Here is a 26851-nt window from a genome sequence, read left to right on the forward strand (position 1 = left end):
TACCCCTCAGTTTGAGCTGAGCACAGCTGCCATCTCCTCACAGCATCCTGGGGCTGACATCAGCCTGCAGGGGGTACAACCACAAAACCCTCCAAACACTGACATCATGCACTAATAAGGCTACTTAGAGGCACTCGCTGCGTCAGAATAAGGACTTAGGAGAAGCTGTAGGCCATGTATCTGAATCTGAATATGGATGAAACCAGGAATGAAAGTGCTTGAATTCAGCTCCGACTCCACTTGGATCTGAACTGAGTATTTCCATTTTATGCAAATGTGCTTTTTACCCTTTATAGTTCACTCATAGCAATACTCTGAAATTCCAAATGTCAACCTTAGTGTGTTATTGGAGGACATAACAAGAATTAATTACTTTTATGAAAATTTTCTGTATTTGGTTCCTTGCCCATATGTGGCAAAAAACTCCAACTCCAAGAAGTATATATAAAAAATACAAGAAAAACACGTCATGTGAAAGGAACATGTATTTTAGAACATTAGACAAACATAAGTGCTGATCCAGACCCCTGTCCACATCCACATTATCCCTTTGAACATCATTCTTTACATTAGTACCATTACTTCAAGGTACCTAACAAAGCAGGTACACTCACTGTTCATGCAGAGGTGGACTTTACAGACCCTGTAGACCACATTAGACCTGAGATTATTGACTCACTGTCCTCACTGGAACTGTTGCTGTCACTATCTTGTAATATGTGCAGAAATGACCAAAAATAGTCACTTGCCCAATAAAGGGTCTCTGCTGCTTTGGGCAAGTATATGGTGTGCAATTACTGTTTTTAGGTTGTGTTATGTCATATGTTTTGTGAGTAATGTGGTGTATTCTCACCACAAATAAACACAAATGAACATATCTATCTATCTATCTATCTATCTATCTATCTATCTATCTATCTATCTATCTATCTATCTATCTATCTATCTATCTATCTATCTATCTATCTATCTATCTATCTATCTATCTATCTATCTATCTATCTATTAAATTTGTCAGTTTTTGTTGCTTTTCAGCAGAGATAGACTCATTAATCATTTTGGATGCCATTAGGAAGAGGAAAAACTTTTGGTATTGGCAGAATTCAGCTCTGATAACAACTTGTGTCTAATATTAGGCCTCTGTAATTAAAGTTAAACTGTTCAAAACACTCTCAGAATCACCTGTTTTATACAGTTTGTATGTATTATATTCATTTTAACATTTACTGATTTATTACTTTCACTTAGCTGTTCAGTTCAGCAGTTACCCAGTTCATGATAAAGTCAAAAACTTCATCTCTGGCAATCTCACATTGTTCCTCCTCTGTCATTATTTTAACAGCCTTTAAAATCCACCATCGTTTGACCACTACTTTTCAGATTTTTCATTCGCTTCCTGTTTGTGATCAAGGATTAAGTGTTCATTTATGGTTCTCTCCTTAAAATCCTCTTGGATGAGCTGGAAAATACAATGCAAATACATACAATAAATAAAAATAATAAAAAAAAATAAAAATTGAATACATTACAAAGCTGTTTTTCTGAGCTCATTACAACTTTTTGGAGATATGTGAATCCCACAGGACAACAACATATCTTTAACACCTTGCACTTCTGTATATGTTTTTCTCTGTTGCTTTGGTGCATATCTCAGATTATAACAGAAAACCTCAAAATTATTAGGTGACCTTCCACATAGTCACTTTTGCACATCAGAAAAGCAGCAAATATGTTTTACATCCACACATCCATACAGTTATGTTCAATTGTCTGTTATGTTTTATACTATTAGTTGCATTGTCATGTTGTTAAAGTCCATTATATGCAGCTTTTCTGTTGAATAGTCCTTCCCCCCGAAATATTTAGGCATTAAATCAGTACTTATGGTTATCATAATCTGTCAAGCACATTTTATGCTTTTTTGTGTATAAATATGTCCTATATTGAATGAAAGCAGTATGTGAAGACATCGCAGCAGACTCCTGCAGAGGGAGGCTCCAAAATGCAAGATGATATTTTCCACACTGCATAGAGATAATATCTGCTATGACAAGGATGGAAATCTATGGTCTAACAGATAGGAGAATGAGAATGAGTACAGTGTACTGTCATTTGTATGCACAGCTCTCCTCATGGGGTGATTTTCTCTCTTAGAATATGTTATTTGTATTATGCAGCGCTCCAGATGGCTTGTAATACAAACAGAAAAGTAAAAACTGAAGTTTATCCGGTGTCGTCAAATCAATCCCCCAATTACAGTGATGTGTAACTTTGCATTTTAGAAATTACCAGGCAAACATAGAAAAGAAGTGTTGACGTGCATTTTTATTCACTATAACTAAAAGTTTTCATTGGAAACTTGACACTAATAATATAGTAATGTCTGATAACATTGTGGTTATCCTGTAGTCTCACTGGCGTAAGCATATGTTTTTTACACCTAAACTAAGCTTTTCTACTGCATTTTGCAGTTGGCACATATTGTTTTGTGAAATGCACTTAATATTTTAGGATAAATTTTAAGATTTTACTGTTTATTTTTACATCCCTTATTGGTTTGGCACCTCAGAACATCTCTGACCTTATCTCTGACCTGACATCTCTTAGAGTGGTATACTCCCTCTAGGGGACTAAAGTCTGCAGATCAGCTTCTCCTTGTCGTGCCGAAAACAAGGCTAAAAACTCGAGGTGACCGAGGTTTCTCAGTCTACCCACCCCAGGGAGCCACTACCAATTGTGGACCCTATGGAAGGTAAAAGTTATGGGCCCTTCAGAAAAGACATTATCTGTAAATATGTCATCGGGGGTGTGTGAACGTACTGTAATTACTGGAGGTATAGGGGTGCATTTCATAAGCAGCACAAACAGGCATGAAAATGAAAGTAAAACCTAACTTCGAACATCCAACTCCCAGCTTCTATGCCTCTCTTCTACTGCGGAGCTTACACGAAATTTTCACAACTTCTAACCATATAACTACTGGGCCCCCTGGAAATGCTGGGCCCCATGAATTTGTCATGTTTACCCCCGCTTTATGACACCCCAGTACCCACCCATGTCAAAATGGCTCCTTCTCTGGAAACTTTTAAGTCTTGGTTTAAAGGTCACTTATATTCCTTGGTGTTTAACCCAGCATGAGAAGTGTGTGGTCTTGGTTCTGTCTTCTAGTGTCTTTTTGTTTTGTGTGTCTTTTGCATTGTACAGCACTTTGGTAACCTTGTGTGTTTTAAATGTGCTATATATATATATATATATATATATATATATATATATATATATATATATATATATATATATATATATATATAAATATATATATATATATATATATATATATATATGTATATATATATATATATATATATACATATATATATATATATATATATATATATATATATATATATATATATATATATATATATAAAAGTGGATTGGATTAGATTGGATTATGAACTAGAAGCACTCGGAGAGCGCAGACCTCCACCAAGGCTGATCAGTGGCCCCCCCCCCGTGGGCCCCCCCACGCCAAGGAGGTTATGTTTTTGCCAGGGTTTGTTTGTCTGTCTGTTTGTTTGTTTGTCTGTCCGTTAGTGTGCAACATAACTCAAAAAGTTATGGACAGATTTTGATGAAATTTTCTGGTCTGCGCCTCCCCCGTGGGCCCCCCCACCCCCGATCACCACCAAAATTTAATCATTTCTTCCTTATCCCATTTCCAACAAACCCTGAAAATTTCATCAAAATCTGTCCATAACTTTTTGAGTTATGTTGCACACTAACGGACAGACAAACAAACAAACAGACAAACAAACCCTGGCAAAAACATAACCTCCTTGGTGGAGGTAAAAATTTAATGGTGATTCAATAAATACCAATCCAAAGTGACTGAGTGGTCCAGGTCCAGGTGAAATAGTTTAAATGAGTTTAAATATGTGATAGTAAGTGTAACACAAGCAGCTGAAACACCCAGAAGGACAATGACTTTTAAACAGACAGACAGATTGATGGGTAGATCTGCTTCGTCATGTGGTTGACGTCAGCCTTCAGCCTCCTGGTTCCTGCTTCCTGGTTCCTAAGCCCCAGACTGAGAGTCTACCCCTACAGGGAAACACACCTGTCCTTTTGGTGCTCAAAGACCCTGCCAATTAACCAGCAGGATTATGGTTTTCTGACAAAACCCGTCTGATTGTCTGCACAAAGGGGAGAAACTTCCCTGGCAGATCAGTTCAGCTCCCCTCTCAATGCCTGCCACCCACCCCTGTGTTTCCCTGTTCTAATCCTCAAATACCACAGCGCTGCTCAGCCTACCTATTTTTTGTCTGTTATCTCTCACCTCAGAGAAGTCTTCTCCGGTTACGTCCTCAGAGACACATTGCACTGTGCCTATTGTTCGTACTGTTTATGAAGGAAAAGAGGGAGGCAGGAACGAAACTGCCACTCACAGTTGTTTTGTTATGTTACTAGTATCTCCTTGCATTTTCTCCTGCGTTTATTTGCTTCAGGGTGAGAGTTACGCCTGTACGGTACAAGTCCTGTGAAATATGTGAAGACTTGATGATATTTAAAACCACTCTCATTATAAAACTCTTGCAGGTGTTCATTCACATGTATTGAAGGAACTTCAGACTGAAATGAAACTACAGTTATTTTTATGTTTATGGGCATGTAGTTTATTGTTGTGTTGCTTAGTGCTGTTAACGCCCTATTCAACTCGATTACCAAGCTGCTGCATTTCCAGATTTCCTATTACCTACAGGAAAACTAAAACAATTCTAATACTTTGATTTAACAAATATATTTACAAATTCATACTTTGGTTGGGATATTTAATGGCATCCATTCCAAAAATACAATATCTAACAACATAAAAGTGCATATAAAGGTGTGGTAGAATCAGATGCTTACATGAAAACACCCAATAAGGAAATGGAAACATATCACTGAAGTCTGTTAAACATGTATGTTATAAGTCGAAGGTTTTCAGTGAATGGCTAAATCTCTTTTTCTTATTGACAATGACACAGGAGAATCATTAAATGACATTTTCATCCCACAAAATGTGAAAACTGACCATGAGATGTTTTATACATAGGAAAATTTAAATCTGTAATATTTGGAGCTGGACAACAACACTAACATTTTAATAGACTGTTAGTTTGAAAAAGTAAAATTCCTAATAAGCTGTTTACATGGATGACAAAACTGAATATTCTCATTTACATGCAGCCATGCATAACTCATAAAAATAGTTCCATTATGTGAACTCAGCCTTCCTCCTTTAGATGAGGGTCCAGTTTTTGATATTTGCACATATCCAAAAAACTGTTGATATTGTCTTTTATGCTTTCAAGTAGGTCTGTTTCTCAAACCAATGAGTAATGTTGATTTTTATTTGGAGCATCGATCTCTTCGAGCTGACTGTTAACACGAACTGCGGGTGTCAACCTGCAAAAAACACAGAAATTAAATTATTTCTCCAAATTGTGCTGTATGTCTGATCTTTTGCTGATCTTAATCGAAAAATGTCACATTTGGAAAAAGTCTTAATTTAGAACACCCAAGTTAAATATGTTGTTTACATGACACCTGTCGAATTCAGAATATTGTCATTTTTATAATACTAGTGGAATAACAGTAAGTATTTAGACATATTCAAATAAATTAGGTTTACTTACTATAAAAATAATATCTAAACCAAAAAGGTAAAGGTAAAAGTTGCCCTAAAATGTTAGAATAAAATATTTTTACCTCTGGAATAATTGCGACAGTGTGATTTAGTGTAACTGGGGCTCTGTGTGTAATCATTACATTTGGTCAAAAGTGATTATTGATGTATGTAAACAGGAATAAAAAGAGGAATGTGTCTGAAAACAAAATTATTCCAACTTTATGGGAAACAGTGTATATATGTTTGAAGAAAATTTTCAGCTGTAATTTCGAAAAAAGTGATGATGCTGCAGACTGCATTAGATTCTCTCTTACACATTAAACATTTAAAATGTATTAGAATATCTTAAAATACAGCTACAGTTGGAAATAACTGCAGATCAATCTAAATCTGAAAGCTGCTATTTTATTTCAACCCATCAGGACCCAGTGTTACTTTTGTGTCAGTTCCCAAATGAATTTTTTTCTATATTTAACCTTCCTCAAGGGATTTATCGCCATTTATTGTAATATTATCTTCTGTATTTTGTGTTTTTTCAGTGAAAATCAGGCATTTTCCTACAATTAATTCACTGATCATGTAGATGTTCATAAAAGCTCAGATTACAGTTGCAGGTTATTATATCAGAAACAGAGAAAAGTGAAGAAAGAGTGACTTTTTCAATAAAGATATCAATAACTGAACTAAATACAAGGGTTTACAACTACTGTCATTTATTAAACTCCATGGGTTTTACTGGTGAATCAGTGTTGTAGAGGATGACAGTGTTTCCACGTTCACTATGGAGCCTCTGAACGTCCAAATGGATCATATCTGATGGCCATGAAAAGACGACAAACTGTATTTTACACCAGTAATTTATATGTATTGACAGGATAAGTGGATCAGAGGTTAAACAGTTTAGATCAGTAGATGATTTTGGTCACAGGTGGAGGTTTGGGTTTTTATGAGTTAAGGTTTTAAAGGTTCCATCAAATTGCTCTTGCCCACATCTAGTGGAATGTTGCCTTACAGATAGTTGGAGTCTTCACCACTGCAACATATAAAGTAAATGAAAGGAATAAACTGCTTACAACTGTCATTTAACTTCAAATCTTGAAGACAAATAAAAAGACGTGAAACAAGAAGTATTCCTGATTAATTGCAACAATGGAATCATGAGAAAATGTCTTGTAATTTTGGTTACATAACTATTTAATGCAGTGGAATAGTTGTAAAATTGACGTATCATCTTAACAAAGATAAAATGACACTTGAAGTTCCACACTCAGCTCTAGTGGAATGTGACTGAGCGCTGCTAAGTGGCTGCTAAGAGCACTGGTCTCTTTTCATCCAAGTAGAAAGAAAAAATGGAGCGAGCAGTGAATCCATTTATCCATCAGATGTGCTGACAGTCATGTGGCATGTTTATGTTCCAACAAAAGTGCGCTCACACATTGTGCATCAGGCCAGCCGCCGTGGCCTGTGTGATGTGTCTGGAGCTGCCGGGCCTTCCTCTCCCTCAGCTCTACGCTCATTCCAGGGGAACATGTGCGCTGGAATTCTCCCCCAATTAAGACAGGGATTAGCCGGGTCCACTGTGGGAACCAGCCGAGTGTGGGAAAGCGGAGGGTCTGTCCCTCTCTCCTTCCCTCACCGACACTCAGCCTCATTCTCACTCGCTCTTGTTCATCAAGCTGCCTCTCCCTCCCCTGTCTTTTTCACCCTTACAGTAACTCTTCCTCCTCTTTTCTCACCCTATATTCTCTCCATTTTTGTCTTTTCTTTTTTTTGCTGTTTCACTGTTAAGCCTCACCTCAAGTAATCCATTTTTATTGCCCCCCCCTCATCTAATTCTCCCCTCTTATCTTTATAATACAGCACACTGGCCCTCTTTATTTTTTATTCTGTTCATTCTTTTCTCTCTCTGTGTCTCTCTCTTGCAGCCACCCAGAATCTCCATAGCTTTCAGGCCTAATTCTTCAAGGTTTTCTGAAGTGCACGGCTCTTCTGTGCTCCCCTCTGTTTGCCCCTTCCCTCCTCCCTCTTAATGCCTCTCTAGCCTCCATACTGAAAGCTTGTCTGGAGGGAAGCCGGGGACTCTTACATGAATAGTCTGAGACTGTCGGTCTGAAAGAGGGGGCGAGAGGACAGCTCATCAGAAAAGAAAAGACAGGTGTCTCAAAAAAACAGACAGTTAGTAGCAGCTTATGTAGCACTACTGCTGCTTTCTGGAAAGAACACACCACATGACAGATGGTACTGATGTGTGTATGTGTGTATGTGTGCACCAGGTACAAAGTGGTGCAGAAAACCTGAATGGACCCCTGAGTGAATATCCATGGGAATGCACTGGCTCATACATGCACTTTCATTGTCTCCGCACTTCATTGACATGATTTAGCAATTTTCTCACTATCCTAGCGGATTCATCTCCCACTGCCTCCACATTCCTCCTACTCACTGTCACCTTTTCTTCCTGGTTCCCACTCTCCCACTCCTTTCCTTGCGTTCCCATAAACCCCATCCCCATGTACTCCTCCACACACACACATACACACAAACACACACGTACATACACACACATACACAAGGCTTGTCCGTTCCAATTATGGCGGGGCCATCCAGTCCGCGGCTCACACACACTGCACACACAGCTCGCTCTCATTAAGCCTGTATCAATTAGGCATTAACCTCCTAAAACAAAGGGCCTCTTGACGAGCAGCCCGTCGCAGGCCATGTGAGGTACTTCCTCTGCGCTGCTCCACCCTGCTTCCCATCCTCAGAGTGACACATTCATGCAACCTTTTTTCCCACTGTGCTGCTCACAAAACAAATCTGTGAACAAGTGTCATCATGAAAAAGCACAGAGCAGTGACAGCGGAGAAGCATCAAAATGTTTACTTGCAGCCGTAACTCTGATAAACACAGAACAGAGGTCTAGAATATGATGCGCTGCAAAACTTGTCATAACCTATTGCTGTTTATTTGTCAGTTTAGAGCAGAAAACAGTGATTATCAAACTTCAGATGCTATATTACTATAAATACTACAATTTATGGGGAACTGAAATCTTCAAGAAAAGGTCATCGCAACTCTGGAATAATTTGCCAAAAAGGCTGAGGGACTCATCTAATTTACATGTATTTAAAAGAACACTAAAATCTATGGTGTACCATATGTGAAAGTTGTACTTATTGGATGTGTTAACTGTTATTTATTGCTACTGCATTGTCACTGCATTTGTTTCGAATGATGTATCAATTTTTGATGTCTTTTTAACAGGGACCCCAGGAAGACTAGCAACCACTACAGTGGAAGCATATGGGGATTCCCAATAACAATAAACAATAAAAGTAAGTGTAGAACAAACATAAAAAGTCAGTGTATCTCTGTTTGAGGGGTACATTTGTGGAATAATCTGGACCAAAACTTTAAAATGTCTTCTTCAATTTGTGCATTTAAAAGGATGTATAAATCCATCATAATAACAAAATATAGCACATTATCCAAATAAGTGAAAATCTAGTTATAGAAGAATGCATAAAATAAGATATTATTCTGTATTGCCTATTTGTAATTAATCAATTAATACAGACTATCATGATTAGGAGATATTATCACATTTAGTAATGATTGTATTTGTAGTAAATAATGAAAGTGCATATAAATATTATAGTTTATATTAAAAAAGGTTGATTATGCAAAACGGCTTGTGTATGAGATGACTAAAAAAGAGGAATGTGAATAGTTTGTATGGATGCTTTGTGTTATTGCAAAAATATAGGGAAAAAAAGTGTGTTAAAGCAAAGGAAGTGGAATTAATTTAATCATTAGTTTGTAAAAAGGAGTGGGAGTCTATTAGTTATATTTCTTCCCACTCCTTTTCGAGCGCGATGGTTCTTTGTGATCTGATTCTGTGCTCGAAATAAAACTAAACTAACTAAATAATATGAATTACCTATCATAATTTTACAAAACTCAATAGTATTGGAGTATTTCTTCTCATTATTTCAAGTTGAACAAAGCAAACTAAGAGGAAGCTTAGCTCAGCCACAGACATTGAAATGAGAGGAAATGTGAAAAGGGAAAACATACATTAGTTTTTTGCAATATATGAGCTAATATGAGACTGTTTAGAAACATTCAGTGGTTGATCTGGACTCCTGTGTTCCACCAGGACTTTAGCACAAAAGGTGATCATAATCACAGCTTTTATGATGCAATTATTGGTTAACCTTTAAAGACCTAGAACTAGTTTTGTTGCAACTTAACAAATGAATTTTCCCTCTATATTTAAACTTTCCAAAGTGATTTATCACTGTTTATTACAATATTATCCTCTGCAACTTGTATTTTTCAGTGAAAATCAGGTATTTTCTGATATTTAATTTACAGATCATGCAGATGATCATGAAAGGTCGGAGTGAATTAAAAGGTTATTAAATCAAAACAGAGAATGTTTAAGTAAAAGTGACTTTTTGAGCAAAATATATCTATTAACTTTTATATTCCTTTTATTGATTTTAAAGTACTTTTATTGGTTTTTAAAACTCTTAATGGTCTTAGCCCTATTTATTCATCTGATTTGCTTTTAACATACGAGCCCTCTCGGACCCTCAGGTAGTAATCTCTTAACTGTTACTAGAGTCCACTCCAAAACTCATGGTGAGGCCTCATTCAGCTTTTATGGCCCCAAACTATGGAACAGTCTACCTGAGGATCTGAGGTCCGCTACGAGTGTTCATATTTTTAAAAGAAACTCAAAACTTATCTTTTTTTTTAGTCTAGCTTTTAATTAAACCTTTACTGTAAACTTCACTTTACTTTGTTGCTTTTATTTTTAGTTGCAACTGCAGGACAGTGGGGATTTTGATGTGAAGCACTTTGTGCTACATGTACCATGTATGAAAAGTGCTATACAAATAAAGTTTGATTGATTGATTATTACCTCCGCCAAGGAGGTTATGTTTTTGCCAGGGTTTGTTTGTTTGTTTGTCTGTCTGTTTGTTTGTTTGTCTGTCCGTTAGTGTGCAACATAACTCAAAAAGTTATGGACAGATTTGGATGAAATTTTCAGGGTTTGTTGGAAATGGGATGAGGAAGAAATGATTAAATTTTGGTGGTGATCGGGGGTGAGGGGGCCCACGGGGGGGGCCACTGATCGTTAGTGTGCAACATAACTCAAAAAGTTATGGACAGATTTGGATGAAATTTTCAGGGTTTGTTGGAAATGGGATAAGGAAGAAATGATTACATTTTGGTGGTGATCGGGGGTGGGGGGGCCCACGGGGGGGGCCACTGATCAGCCTTGGCGGAGGTCTGCGCTCTCCGAATGCTTCTAGTTGATTGATTGATTGATTGATTAACTGAACATAATGGAATGCTACATAGAATGTGCAATAATCTGTTTACATTCAGTCATGTCTTCTCATCGTCTATGTTGATTTATTCATTATTATTACCTGCACTTTTTTATTTTGAATGTGTGTGTTCTGTTTTCTATTTTCTCTATTTTTAAGGGTGTGTGTTTTTAAATGTTCATTCTCTATTGATCTTGTGGATTGCAATTTTTGTTCATCATACCACACTGAATGACAATAAAGGATCTTGAATCTTGAATAAAAACAAGTTCCTACTATCACTTATTTGTCAAACTACATGGGTTTTGTTGGTGGATCAATGTTGCAGAGTATGACAGCGTTTCCTTGTTCACTATAGAGCCTCTTTACATCCAGATGTATCATATCTGATGACAAGGAAATGCTGAGAATATTTTTATCTGAATTATTAAATGTATTGATAGGATTAGTGACGCAAAAGTTATTTAAAGTTTTAGATCAGTCGATGTTTCTGGTTACAACTGTTTAGGGCCACATCAGGACTCTGCTCATTTCTATGGTCAAAGATGGGAGTATTGTGAGACTTATATTAAGATAAAGTCATTTTGTAGTAACATCAGATGTCAACATGCAAATATCTGAAAATGTGAAATTTATCTGGAGCAAAGCATGTGATTAACCTACATTTAATCACTATTACATAATGACTCACTGATGACCTCAAAATTAATAGAAATTTTAACTAGAGTGGATCTTCCAAGATAATGTCAGGGACGTCTCCTAGTGGCTGTAAAATAAAGTGATTATCATCCACTTGATCATAGAACAGCTGCAGACGCTTTAAAAGAATAATACTTTAAACTTCACTGTTTAACATTATGATTATTATAGTTATCAGACTAATTGTATTTATTATGACTATTTCCATCATAATAGTGACCACATACAGAGGCAAATAAACAGCTGCTCACAGTCCAAACCACTCAACTTTTCCAAAATGCTCCTGAAGCTGTAAAAGACTTGGCATTTTGCCTGGTAACCAGCTGTGGTCTCCTGCTTCTATTCATTTGTGACCATTTATTTCTGCCTTTTTGTCTTTTTTTGGGGTCTTTTTGTTTACATATAGGACATTTTCAATTGTGACAGTCTGCAGAGGCCTCCGCAGGCACATCACTTGTCCATCTTTGTTGGCAAAGCAGCAAAGAACAACCTGGTTTTGATTTTCCCACAGATCTGCCGTAGAGAGGAGTGGTCCCCATGCAGCACCCAGCTCTTTGGCACTGTGACTATGTTGGCACAGACCCAAACCGAACACCCCCACCCCCCTTTCCCAGGGTCCTGGGAGTGTAATACATTACTAACAAAATCCCACTTCCCATTCCTCTCAAACTTTCGCCCCCCCCCCCCCCCCCTCCCCCTTCCCGCGGCTGGCATGCTCCCTGAAAATGGGATTGGGGTGACATGTATGACTCCACTGCTTTCCATAACCATTTATTTCCCATCATTCCCCAGGGTATTTTTTCCTTAAACATTTACCCATTTTCAACTCAATTTGATGTAAATCTACTGACACTTTTAAATAAACGTTTCTACTGTGTACGCTTTTAAACAACTCCTTCCAAATGTGAATATACATCAGCTGTGAAGAGTGGCATGGAAACTCAGCCTCCAAACAGCAGAAAAAATGCACAGCCTTTCACTGTTAAAGGGATTTAAAGGGAATAGATGCCTATTCACTACAACACTGAGGCTCTAAATATGAACCTTCATTCTGCAAAAGCCTGGCTTGTTTGCCCCACAGTTCTCAGAGCAGCGCTGAGGGAAAGTATTCACAGGCGTGTACGTGTCTGGGTAACATGTAATGACATTATTCTCACCAGGGTGACCCCTCATTGTCACCACGCTTTCTTCTCCCCAGCTCGTGAAATTGACATAAGCTTTACAAACATTCCAGGCATTTTTTTCTCAAGGCCGGCTTTCTTTGGGGGTCTTTCATGGAGAAACCCACCAGCATGAACAGCACCACCTAGTGATGGTGAAAGTCCATCCATTCACATGCCCTCTCTGCAAATCAAGTGGAAGTAGGTTTGCACAAAGTAGCTTTAACTTTAACCTCAATAATCATGTTACACTTACTATTTTACATTTAATTTGTGCAAGTCAAGTTTTTTTTTAATATCTAGATGCATAAAAAATGATTACTTAAACCATATTACCTATATTAGTAACCAGTGTCCAGAATTTGGTCCTCAAAGGAGTGATGAATGAGCACTTTGGGACCGTTGTGCTTCCTCTATCCCATGTCGTCTGTGGAGATTGTTGATCTCCTGTTTATACCTGTGAGATGGCGACAAAGCTCAATGTAACACTTCACACACTTCACATAGTTAATTTACAGGGGCCTCATAGTTGTGTACGGACACTATGAGTCTATCACACATGAATTATCAACTGAACTATCAACTGCATGCATGTATGTATGTATGTATGTATGTATGTATGCATGCATGTACGTATGTGTGTGTATGTATGCATGTATGTATGTATGTATGTGTGTATGTATGCATGTATGCATGTATGTATCTATGTGTGCAGGCATGTATGTATGTGTGCATGTATGTATGTTCGTATGTGTGTGTATGTATGCATGCGTGTATGTATATGTGTGTGTATATGCCTGTATGTATGCATATATGTATGCATGCATGTATGTGTGCATGTGTATGTCTGTTCATATGTGTGTGTATGTATGTATGTATGTATGCATGCATGTATATATGTATGTATGTATGTATGTGTGTGTGTGTGTAAGTATGCATGTGTATATGTGTGTATGTGTGTATATAGAAGGGTAACAAACACACACTGATTCTTAGATTATGTGTACATATATATATATATATATATATATTTTTTTTTTTTTTTTTTTTTTTTTTTAATTTATTTTTTTTTTTTTAACTAGGAATATTATATTTCATTTCTGTAGGCTAATCAGATCCTCCTTATGCCTCTAAATCTGACACACTGCAGACGAAAATCTCCCTGTAAAACTAAATGTTACACATTTCCATTCATTAATGTACATTGTTCTTCAAACAATGACATACAATGAGCATAAGACATAAACATAACACTTTATGTTAATGTGTCATGTCTGCGTGTTGTAACACATCAACAGACATCCTGACCTTGCCAGGTGGTTGTCAATATAGTCCTGCAACTCGGACACCTGCGCCTCAGCAACCGTTGCCCTGGTGATGAGAAGTGCACGCTCCTTTTCAAAACCCATCTGTTTGGACAAAGGACATTTTCAAAACTCATTCATGGCAGAATATTGTCCTGGACTGTTATGAGAAAATGAAAAATGTGATGAGACAGATTCATTTTACCAGTGACGACTCTGTGATGTCCTTCAGCTGTTTGCTTATGTCCGCCATGGATTCTTCACATATCTGCTCTGGCCTGATAAAGTTACATTATTTATTATCATACATGAAACATTCACAGCTGGTTATTCATGTCATCCATGAAAATACCAAATTACACTCACTCCAGACACAAAGTATACACAGGCATTTTGAGGACAGCCACCTGCAACAGACGGATAGTTGAAGGCTGTCAGTCAGAAACTGGAAACGAACCAACCATCTCAGGTGCATTTAGTACAGTAAACACAATATTAGCTGCAATAAATTACCTGTTATTACATCATTAAATTAGCATTAAACCCAGTGCTGTCTAACTCATTTTAGTTCAGGGGCCACACACAGACCAATATGACCTCAAGTGGGCCAGACAAGTAAAATAATAACATAAGCACTTATAAATACTTGTATCTATGTTTTAGAGTGAAAAAGTAGGAAGCTCCACAGGAAGCTCCACAGGAAGCTCCACTTCTCCTCCTCTCAAAATAAAATAATTTTAAAACTTCTTGTAGTTAATATTAATCATATTAATATTAAATGCCAGACAGCTGAACAATTCAACACTGTAATCTCACAATTGCTTACTCGCACTGGTGGTTCACAAAGTTACAAACTCAACTTTTCGCGTTAGCATTAGCTTAGCCACGAACCTTCACACAGCGCATACAAGGGTCATTTACCAGTGAAAACTAACCCCAACCATACCTTAACCCTAACCTTAACCATTTAACACCCAGACCTAACCTTAAACAGACACGGGAACCTGCAAACTATATTACTGTAAATATTTTTAAAATAACTGTGTTTTTAGCGCACTGACCACCACTTCCACTGGATTACTTCCTTAGCATTAGCCACATTAGCTGAAAGCCTTAAAAAATTTTAGCCTATGCTTTTATTTTTTGTGATGGACTTAATTTTAAAGCAAGAGACTTCTTGGGTAAACAGCACCCCCTTAATTGAAAAAGATGCCTTTTTTTTTTGTTTTTTTGTTTTTGTTTTTTTTCTTATAGTGGATAATTTTTTGGGCTGTTCTCTTTTTTTCTTATAGTGGATAATTTTTTGGGCTGTTCTCTTTTTTTCTCTTATATGGATCCTTTTTTGGCTGTTCTATTTTTTTCTTACATGGATCATTTTTTGGGTTGTTCTCTTTTTTTTCTTATAGCGGATAATTTTTTGGGCTGTTCTCTTTTTTTCTTATAGTGGATAATTTTTTGGGCTGTTATTTTTTCTTACATGGATATTTTTTTGGGCTGTTCTCTTGTTTTTCTTATATGGATCCTTTTTTGGCTGTTCTATTTTTTTCTTACAAGAATCATTTTTTGGGCTGTTGTCTTTTTTTTTTATAGTGGATCATTTTTTGGGCTGTTCTCTTTTTTTCTTATAGTGGATAATTTTTTGGGCTGTTATTTTTTCTTATATGGATAATTTTTTGGGCTGTTCTCTTTTTTTTCTTATATGGATCCTTTTTTGGCTGTTCTATTTTTTTTCTTACATGGATCATTTTTTGGGCTGTTGTCTTTTTTTTTTTTCTTATATAGATAATTTTTTGGGCTGGTGCACCTCTGGGCCACTGCAGTACGTGGCCCCTGAACTAAACTTTGACATTCTTGATAGTTATCTTACACAAATTTATCCCAGGGCCAGATTGGACCCTTTGGTGGGCCAGTTTTGGCCTGTGGACCGTATGTTTGACATCTCTGATTTAACCCATGTCAAAGCAGCCATCTGAGTTCAGTCTCACCTACCTGATCCTGGGCTTCTTGGAGCTGAGCCTCCAGCCTGGCCTTGTCCTGGCGAAGGTTCTGGAGCTCCTTCTCAGTTTCATCTCTCAGCTCACTGGGATCCAGGCTGAAGGTGCCTTCAGGGGGTCCAGGGTTCAGACCACACTCTGGTTTGGCCACGATCTGCTCCCTCTGAGCCCTAAAGCACAAAAGATCAGCTGATAATAGATACAGATAGTTGGGTGTGTGTTATTCCTTAAAAATCTTGAGTTCCTGCTCAAACCACAGACGTCCAGTCACTGAGTGATGCTCTATTGCAGGGGTGTCAAACTCATTTTAGTTCAGGGACCACATTCAGCTAAATTTGATCTAAAGTGGGCCGAACCAGTAAAATAATAACATAATAATATAGAAATAATGTTCACTCCATAATTTTCTTTATGTTTTAGAGTGAAAAAAGTAAAATTAAACAATGAAAATGTTTACATCTACAAACTATCCTTTCAAACAATATGAATAACATGAACAAACTGAAAAAATAAGTGTTTTTTTAACAATATTCTGCTTCAGTTTATCATTTACACATGTACATTATAACGTACAGATCACAATGGATCTACAAATACACAAAACATTTAATATCACGCAGAATATTGTTAAAATTGTACTTACTTCTCTTAAAGCATTTCAGGTTGTTCATATTTGTACAGGTTATTCACTTTTTTTTTTTTTTAATTATACTTTGTTTTAGTGTAAATACATGAAAATATTTACATTTACAAAGAGAAAAATTTGGAGTTGTCATTATTTATGTGTTATTATGGTAGTATTTTACTGGTCTGACCCACTTGATCTTAAATTAGTCTGAATGTGCAACCTGAACTAAAAGGATTGTTAATATCTTAGTGTAATTTTTGCATTTCACAACTTCATCCCAAGGGCTGGACTGGACCCTTTGGTGGGCTGGATGTGGCCCCCGGGCCACGTTTGACACCTGTGCTCTATTGAGACAAAATGTACTTGTTTCCTTATTATTAACCACAATTTTAATTTGTTTGGAAACCAATGACTTTGAACGTGTTTCAATTCTGGCATTTTACATTTCACATTCTTACATTTCACAAGTAAAGAAATAAGCATAAAAGCACACATTTATTCTTAATGAAACTAACAATCATATAACTGGTGTGGGACAAAATATAGATTAGATTAGATTAGATTAGATTAGATTAGATTAGATTAGATTAGATTAGATTTAAATTTATTATCATTACACATGTACAAGTACAAGGTAACACAACGCAGTTTAGCATCTAACCAGAAGTTTGATCAGTTGACAGTATGTACATAAAGGTTTGGTGGCCTGCAAAGAGATATAAATAATATAGAAAATATAGATAAGATAATATATTTAAGTGCTTCCTCTTTTAAAACACTTGTGCCAAATACTGCTGTTTTTAATAACCGATGGCACACATGGATATGACAGCTACATTTAGTGTGTATTTATTAAGGTGGAGATAAAGAAGAGCTAAAATTATGCACTTTTTGTTCAGATTTTATACAGCTGACACCTCAGTGCAATGATACATGATTCCTTCTTTTGTATTTCTCATTTTGATAAAGCATAGATGACTGTTGCAGTGCACAAGTATCACAGAATCCCTGAGTTGTGATGCCATTGAGATGGGAACCTATTCTGATAGCATTCTATGATGAGTTACTGTGTAACTGTCACCCTTAAACATTACCTGTAGGCTATGAGGAGAGTGTGATGTGTGTTGGTGACCCTTTGTAGTCTCTTCTTATAGGAGCGAGCAGCGGAGGCGAGCTGTTCCTCCCGAGTCCTGTATGATGAACGCACATCCTGCAGCATGTTGTCCACAAACTTCTTCATTTTATTCCCCCCTGAGGGCGTTTTTGTTTCTCCAAGTCCATCTATGTACTCCTGGATGCAAACACATGCAGATGGATGTAACAGGATACATGTTCTGTGACTGACAGGTGACTAAGTACTTTTCCTCAAGTACTGTACTTATTTAAAGAACAGTTTGGTGGTACTTTACTTGAACATTTCAGTTTCATACAGGTTCATACTTTTTCTATCTATCAAGTAGTATTCAACATATGTAAAATCGGATCCACATTGGTGAATTACGACATTAAAATGCTCTTACATGTGCTCATTAGTAATAAAAACAGAGTAATCATATTTTATAATAACACTTGGAATGGAGCTGTTGTTCATGATGAGCATCTTAACTTTTGATTCTGTTACATTTTAAGTACATTTTGTTGATAATACTTTTACTTTAGTAATATTCGGAGTTCAGGGTAAGTATGTGTACTTGGACATTGAATGATAGATAATTTAAAGGAATATAATAAAGATGGTTTGGAGCATGAAAAGGCACATCATCCCACCTCACACCCAAAAACTATGACAATGAAAAAGCCTTATGTATGTCAAAAAAATATCAATACTATCACTTTATTATGAACAAAGTGACTCTGGAACTGAAGATTAAGTTAAAGTAATAAGCACCTAAATAAATCTGAAACACTGAACATCAAATGAAAAGCAAATGATCAATAAAAGTGGGAGTGGACAACAATAAAACTAACTACAACTATGTGTAAATAGTAATTAGATTTGTTTTATTATACATTTCTGAAATGAATACATTTGTACCTTTCAGCCATTTAAAAAAATCATCTTAATCCACCCTTCCACTTCTAATTATTTTATCCATCCAGCCATCCATCCATGTAATTTATGTTTGTGTGATGCATCATTGCTGTTTTATTGTAACTCAGTTTCTCTGCAAATGAAGATTATAAAGGATCTCTTGAGTGTAAATGCAGGTTGATGGATGATGATGATGTAGGTGTAACTCTAGGTGTGATATTATCTTTTGAGCTTTGTCTTATTGTCCCTCAAAGTCAGCATCTCCAATCGAGAAGCCACATCAACCCCAACTTAGATAGCTGATAGTTGTGGAAATTGACCTTACATTTACATTTACATGTAAGTAAAGTATCAGAGTCAGTATCCACTTTGGGTTCAGTCCTCAGTCATTAGAGTGTGTTTATGAACCATTACTCACAGTTAAGTCCTGTAAATAACACAGCAGCCGTGCGCGGTATTCCTCATTCAGTTCTTTAAGTTTGAGTTGCAGTTTAGAGTTATCTTCCTCCAGCTGCTTCACTTGGTTCTGGGAAAGCATCAGGGCCTAGAAACACATTAATAGGTTAAGAGCATTTTCAGCATTTGTAAATCTGGAATTAACCCATAAAGACCCAGTGCTACTTTTGTGACAGTTCCCTAATGAATTTTCCTCTAGATTGAATATTTCTTAAATGATTTATCACCATTTCTTATAATATTATCCTCTGTATTTTGCTTTTTTTTTTTTCAGTTAAAATCATGTATTTTTCTGTATTTAATTTACTGATCACGTAGATGTTCATGGAGGTTCAGATTAAACTTGAGGGTTATTATGTTAAAAAAAACCTAAGAAAAACTAAAAAAAAGTGACTTTTTAAGCAAAGATAAAAAAAAAAAACTGGACACAAAAATAAGCACCTCCAACCACTGATATTTATCAGACTCTATGGGTTTTACTGGTGAATCAATGCTGTAGAAGATGACAGTGTTTCCACGTTCACTATGGAGCCTCTGAATGTCCAAACGGGTCATATCTGATGACCATGAAAAGTTGACAAACTGCATTTTACACCAGTTATCTACTTGTTTTGATAAGATTGATGGATCAGAAGTTATTAACCCATTAAGACCCAGTGCTACTTTTGTAGCAGTTCCCAAATGAATTTTTCTCTCTGTTTACGCTTTCTTAAGTGATCTATCACTAGTTATGATAAATCCTGTCTATTATGCACTTTTTCAGTGAAAATCAGGCATTTTCCTATATTTAATTTACTTATCATAGACTTTAATCATCATGCTAAGACTACATTTGAAGATTATTATACCAAAAACAGAGAAAACTTAAGAAAAGGTGACTTTGTCAGTAAAATCTATTATTAACTGAACACAAACTCAGTGTTTCCATCCACTGTCATTGATCCAACTCCATGGGTTTTACTGGTGAATCAGTGTTGTAGAAGATGATGGTGTTTCCACAGTAACTACGGAGCCTCTGAATGTCCAAAGGGATCATTTCTGATGACCATGAAAAGATGACAAACTGTATTTTACACCAATTATTTACATGGACTGATAGGATTAATGTGTGTAAAGTAATTAAGCATTTTACATCAATAGATACTTTTAGTCACCAGTTTGAGTCTTTATGGGTTAAAATCACAAAATCTGTTTATATCTAAATAGTGACGGCATATACTTTGGTTTGGGGATTATTCATGCTCACCGCACTCTGCTCGGACAGTTTCTGCTGGGTATCATGGATCTCTTTCTTGTTCTGCTGGTGTTCTTTACCCATAGCCACCCTAATGACCAAACACAGGCACAACCACAACAGAGTAGTGACCAGAAATGCACAGGCAGCCACATCATAAGCAGACACAAAGAGACCACATCATACACACAACTCATAAAACCACAGCTCAGAACAAAGTCCGAATGGAAACCGCAGAGCAGATGCCAGGGGGATGAACAGTAGAACATGTATCCTGAGATAGGTTGGGCTGTTTGATGACTGGAAATGGGAAGATAATGATGCTTTATGGACTAAATGACAAACACACTCTTGCACTCACACTTTCTCCTCCAGTTTCTTCTGCTGTTCCTCGTAGGTGCCTTTCATTTTCTCCAACATGTTCTTGATTTCATCTTGGTTTCCAAGCAGCTTTGTAAGAATACATAAATGACAGACCACAGTTAGATATTAGATAATTATTAGATTGAAGAAAACACATGCTGGTCAGCGCTCAGGACATCACATAAAAGCAGTGTGTTGTATGAAACACTCACGTTTTCTTCCATAGTTTTTTGCTCCTTGTCCAGAGCTGCCAGATCTTCAGGCTGTCAATATGGTGTAACAAGATTCATGTAAATTTATATTTTAAAAAATGGGGGCTGGTGTAAGTATATATTTAAAGTAATGTAAATATTTAAAGAATTATGAACAGTTCAGGGGTTGAACAACAGGATTACTACTGCTTTACATTATTTATAATCAGTCAGAATCAGCTTTATTGGCCAAGTTTGTTCACATAAACAAAGAATTTGACTCCGGATTATCCTTAGCTCTCATGTACTGTAGAATAAATAAATTATAGAATAAAAGTTAAAAAGTATATCGTAAAAAAAACAGCAAAATTGTACAAATAATGTAAAAAAAACAACAACACATAGACAATAGTGCAGTATATAAACTATAGTGCAAATGCAGGATGGGTGCAAAACAACAGTGGTATCCAATATATGAGAAGTGGTGGAATGTAACAAAGTATTTGTACTTTGTTACTGTACTTAAGTACATTTTTACGTATCTGTACTTTACGTAAGTAAAAAATAATAATACACACTTCTGATTTTATTCCATTACATTTTGTGGCAATTATCTGTACTTTCTACTTCACTACATTTCAATTTTTGCTGTTACTCGTTACATTTTATGAACACAGTTCCTCAAAATCTTGCATGAAAATATAGCCAAACTACTGATTGCTTTGTGCTGCTGTTTGCCACTGCCAACCAATCAGGTGGCTCTATTAGCTCCAATGAGGGCAGAGCGCACGTTTGGTAGCAGCACGAGCAGGTCACTTCATAGCAGTTCAATAATAATTCAACAGTGTTTGAAATTATGTCTTTATTTTAAAGAGTGCTTTTTCTAAAACAACAAAATTGTATATTTTAATTTTCAAAGTCCTCATCAGCTGCCGATGACCAAAACTATCTACTGGTATAAAATGTTTAATAACTTTTTAACCACTAATCCTATCCATACATTTAATAATTCAGGTAAAATGCAGTTTTTCAGCTTTTTAGCAGCGTGAACTATGACCCATTTGGACGTTCAGAGGCTCCATAGTCAATGTGGAAACACTGTTGTTTTCTGCAACTCTAATTCACCAATAAAACCAACTAGCGCGTTAACCCGTGGAGATCCATGGGTTCTAGATGTGGTAGTTTTTATGCTGTTGTGTATTCGTGCATGCTGTACCGCATTTATCCAACAGTCACCACCAAAGCATTCTGGTCATAGTAACGTGATTGTAAGGCTATTGTATTCCAAAATTATAAATATCTCCCAAAATATTGGTCCTATCAACTTGCCATTTGCACTACTGTCTTCCTTGACCAAAAATACATAAGTGTGTCAAACCGCAGCAGTCAGCTCTTTCTGTATTTTGTGTGATTCCCAAGACACACACACACACACACACGCACCCACATGCACATGCACGCAGAGGCCACATGGCTTTTATAATATAGATGTATTTTGATAACTGTTTTTTTCAGTTAATGATGTATTTTGCTGGAAAAAAGTCCTTTTTTTCTGATGTCGTCTTTGTTTTGATGTAATAACCTTTCAATCTGTTCCAACATTTTATGCACATTTATGTAATCTGTAAATAAAACACAGGAAAATATCTGCTTTTCAATGAAAAATACCAAATGTAGAAGATAATATAATAATAAATAGTGATACATTACAAAATAAAGCTTAGACATATAGAGAAATTCATTTGGAAGTCACCACAAAAATGCTTCTAGGTCTTGAAGAAGTAAATTAATTTACTTATATATATCGGGTAAAAATAGTAATAAACCATCATGTTTGCATGGCCAGTAGTAGTTACCTCCGCCAAGGAGGTTATGTTTTTGCCAGGGTTTGTTTGTTTGTTTGTCTGTTTGTTTGTCTGTCCGTTAGTGTGCAACATAACTCAAAAAGTTATGGACAGATTTTGATGAAATTTTCAGGGTTTGTTGGAAATGGGATAAGGAAGAAATGATTAAATTTTGGTGGTGATCGGGGGTGGGGGGGGGCCCACGGGGGGGCCCATTTCCAACAAACCCTGAAAATTTCATCAAAATCTGTCCATAACTTTTTGAGTTATGTTGCACACTAACGGACAGACAAACAAACAAACAAACCCTGGCAAAAACATAACCTCCTTGGCGTGGTGGGGCCCATGGGGGGGGCCACTGATCAGCCTTGGCGGAGGTCTGCGCTCTCCGAGTGCTTTTCTAGTTCAACCTGTAGAATACTGATCACCACACCTTGACTCTGTTAAGTGACATGCGGCTGATCAAGGCCCGCACCCTGTCAAGTTCCCCATGAAGGTCCTGGGTGGTGGTCTTCACACTGTGCTGCTGCTCCTCCAGCTGCCTGTGGAGGGCGTCCTGGGCCCGGGCCAGGGCCAGCAGCTCAGCGCCCAGCTCCTCACTCTGGACCAGTTCCCTGTCATGGGCCTGAGTCAGGGTCCGGTAGTTCTCCTTCAGGGCGGTGTACTCCTGGGTCAGATTCTCGCCCACTTTGAGACGGGCCTCAGCTGCCTGGAGTTCACCCTGTAACCTCTGTCTCTGCAGCTCCAGATCTGATATTATACTGTCCTGGTTCAGGATCTGGCAAAGACAGGAACATATCAGATCAGTCAATCAGATCAATCATGGTGATACAGTCTAAACATTTTTAGTTTTATTCTAAATATGTATCAAACAGTTGTAGGTTATTTAACCCTTTCATACATGACATCACTACAGTGGACAGTCATTCAGTCTTTAATTAAAACTACATTGTTTGCAGTAATGACTCCAACTTTTAACTGTTGTGTCCTTGTGTTTTCTGATATTTGTTACACTCACTTTAGTGTAAATGCTGCTGTGACGTTTGAATTTCTCCACTGTCAGATAAATAAAGTCTTACCTTATCTTGATATATTGGTTTTTTTTGTTTTGTTTTGCATTTTTTTCACATATGTTTATTGAAATTTTGAATGTTAGAATCACAGTACATAGATACAAAATGGACAAGGACGCACGTTCGACGTGTGTCCCGATGTTGCAGCACGGGAGGGCGTACGGGTGCAATGCCGCTGTTGCACCACGGGAGGGCACTATCGTACAATGGCACCACGGGTACAATGCCGCGAGTACATACAGTATGAACTATAGTAAGCCCAGTCCCAGCCCACCTACCCTGCATCTCATCTATCAAGGTTTACAAAGAGGATCAGAATCAGAAAGTAAATGCATAAATACATTTTGTTCAATTAATTTTTCTTAATTTTTTTGTTTATATTTTTGTTGTACTTTGTATACTGTTGTTTTATTTCTTTTGGTTTTCTTTATGCTGATACTGTAATGAGGTGAGATAAATTTTATAAGCCCCACTGGGTTTTCTGATCTCACCTGCCCAATTTGTTTCTTTGCTTGTCCTAATGTTTGATTTGTTGTTGTGTGCAAAAATAAATAAATAAATAAATAAATAATGACATTCACACAGTGGACAATTACATTTACAATTACAATTGCAGTTACAGTCTGTAATTTCCCAATGTACATTACTTCATCTATCTATCTATCTATCTATCTATCTATCTATCTATCTATCTATCTATCTATCTATCTATCTATCTATCTTACACTGAAATGATGTTTTTTTAATAACTCTTATAACTCTTTGTGGACAGAACTTGGATGAATGTATTTACGCTTAAAAATTCATTCCATTACATGTTAAACCTGTTGATACATGAAATCCACTACAGTGAATAGATCAGTATTATGCTAAAGAAATAAGGCACCGAAGAAATACCGTAAGTTTATTAATAATTCATGCATGAAAGGCTTCACTAAGATGTTCTGAGGAAACATGCAAATATTTTGTACTAATACTTCCCATATTATGATCATTAAATGGTATTTTTAACCCACTGCTTCAGGTAACCACTCACCTTGTTTTTCAGCTCGAACAGCTCTTCTTCAAACTGCTCTCTAATCTTATTAGTCTGAATTTTCTCCTCCACAAACTCCTTAGAGATCTGTAAATGCAGACAGGGAAGGTAAATGAAATCTCCTGATACTGCGGTGAGAATTGGTGATGGATTTAGTTGTAGTTTTAGGATTTAGTGAAGGTGGTGGTGCTCACGTTACCTTCAGCTTCTCCTCTTCACTCTGAACCAGCCTGCAGGACAGGTCTGTGTTGGAGCTGGCCAGGTGGCTCAGTCTGCTCTCCAGGTAGCCCACTTTGGTGAAAAGACGTTCGTTTTTGTCTCGTAGCTGAAGCTAAAAGTGGAAGTTGAAGTGGTTTTAATTCCCTTCCCTTCTAACTCCCATCTGGATTGGACATAATGTTGGTTTCTATGACTGTAAAATGTTATGTAACTTTTGCACCACTGATCCTATCAATGCATTTGATAATAATTTGGGTAAAATTCAATTTCTCAGTTTTTTATGGTCATCACATATGACCCATTTGGACGTTTAGAGGCTCTGCAGTGAACATAGAAACACTGTCATATTATACAACATTGAATCACCAGTAAAAATCCATAGTTTGATAAATGCCAGTGGTTGTAGATGCTTGATTTTTATTTTCAGTTCATGATATACACTGTAAACAAAAGTTAAGGATATTTTCAATTTTTGTGCTATTTTTTTCAGTTGGGATTCTTGTACAGCGCTTTTTACTTTTTTGTGTGTGAATTGAATTGAAACACATTTTTTTAATGACCTGACATTATTTGATTTACAAATGGCAAAAATGACAAAAAAAAAGACGAAAAAAAGAAATATCCTTAACTTTATGTTTGTAGTTTAATATGCTGATAAAGTCACGTTTTGACATAATAAGCATTAAGGAATATCTACTTTTCATTGAAAAACATAAAATGTAGAGGATCATATTTTAGTAAATGATAATAAATCACATATGTAAGACTGAATGTAAAGGAAAAAGCTGGTTTGATGTCACCACAAAAGCAGTTTTAAATTTAAAAGAGTAAAATAATCTTGTGGTATATTATGCCAAACTTTTCGTCACTCTTATTCTTTTCTCTGTCTAGATGTCCCTGTATATGATATGGAGTTTTTTTTCTGTAATGTGTTGTTTTTAAAGCTTTTTACATATTTTGTGTATAGTCCAGTTGTACATATACTGACACACACTGAGAAATACATATGTATGGTCTTCCAAAAACAACAAACCTATTGGTGGCCTTGACTTTTGTACAGTTTTGCATAAAAAACAAATTGTTAAACTTACATTTTCCTCTGTCAGAGCTTGAATTCGACTCTGGGGATTATCTGAAGGATGTTGGTCCTGTGAGTCCATCTTTGGTCAAGTTCAATAAAGGGAACACCTTCCCATGTTGCCACCAACAGTATGTAGCCAAGGTGCACTATATTGTCAGGACGTGACAACAAAGCTTACTGACATATCAGTCTGGATATGAGGTCGTTTTTCATACCTCAATTTACAGCAACAATAAGGGTTTGGTGAGAGAATGAATGATGAGCCAATAAGTGCCAAGTACGGCCATGCGAGATAGTGTTACTGACACTGAATCAAAAGAAAAAACTAAGTATTTATTCTCTCCAAACTGCACATATTTCATATTAAATGTGGATTTTTCTTTACTTTTTAATTCCAACATATTCAAACATAAGAACTGAAAGTCTGACAGCTGCGAAGTGCAACAGCGCCCTCTATCGGAAACAATAGACATTTATATTTACTTCGAGCTTTCTTTCACAATTTGGTCTCTTAAATTTTAAGA

At 36.6% G+C, this 26851-nt stretch overlaps 1 protein-coding gene across 1 annotated transcript; it reads right to left on the reverse strand.

Moving 5' to 3' along the window:
• Positions 1-13241: 13241 nt before the first annotated feature.
• ccdc78 (coiled-coil domain containing 78) lies at positions 13242-26406 on the reverse strand. Its single transcript, XM_030163261.1, has 14 exons — positions 26338-26406; positions 25227-25358; positions 25028-25114; positions 23352-23696; positions 21096-21146; positions 20882-20970; positions 20533-20611; positions 19249-19374; positions 17893-18089; positions 16166-16340; positions 14543-14583; positions 14382-14454; positions 14181-14281; positions 13242-13329 (listed from the first exon to the last, which is right to left on the reverse strand). The coding sequence occupies exons 1-14, from the start codon at positions 26404-26406 to the stop codon at positions 13242-13244; spliced, it is 1653 nt and encodes a 550-aa protein (XP_030019121.1).
• Positions 26407-26851: the final 445 nt, after the last annotated feature.

The sequence above is a fragment of the Sphaeramia orbicularis genome, chromosome 19, assembly GCF_902148855.1.
Source record: "Sphaeramia orbicularis chromosome 19, fSphaOr1.1, whole genome shotgun sequence".
Lineage (NCBI taxonomy): Eukaryota > Metazoa > Chordata > Actinopteri > Kurtiformes > Apogonidae > Sphaeramia > Sphaeramia orbicularis.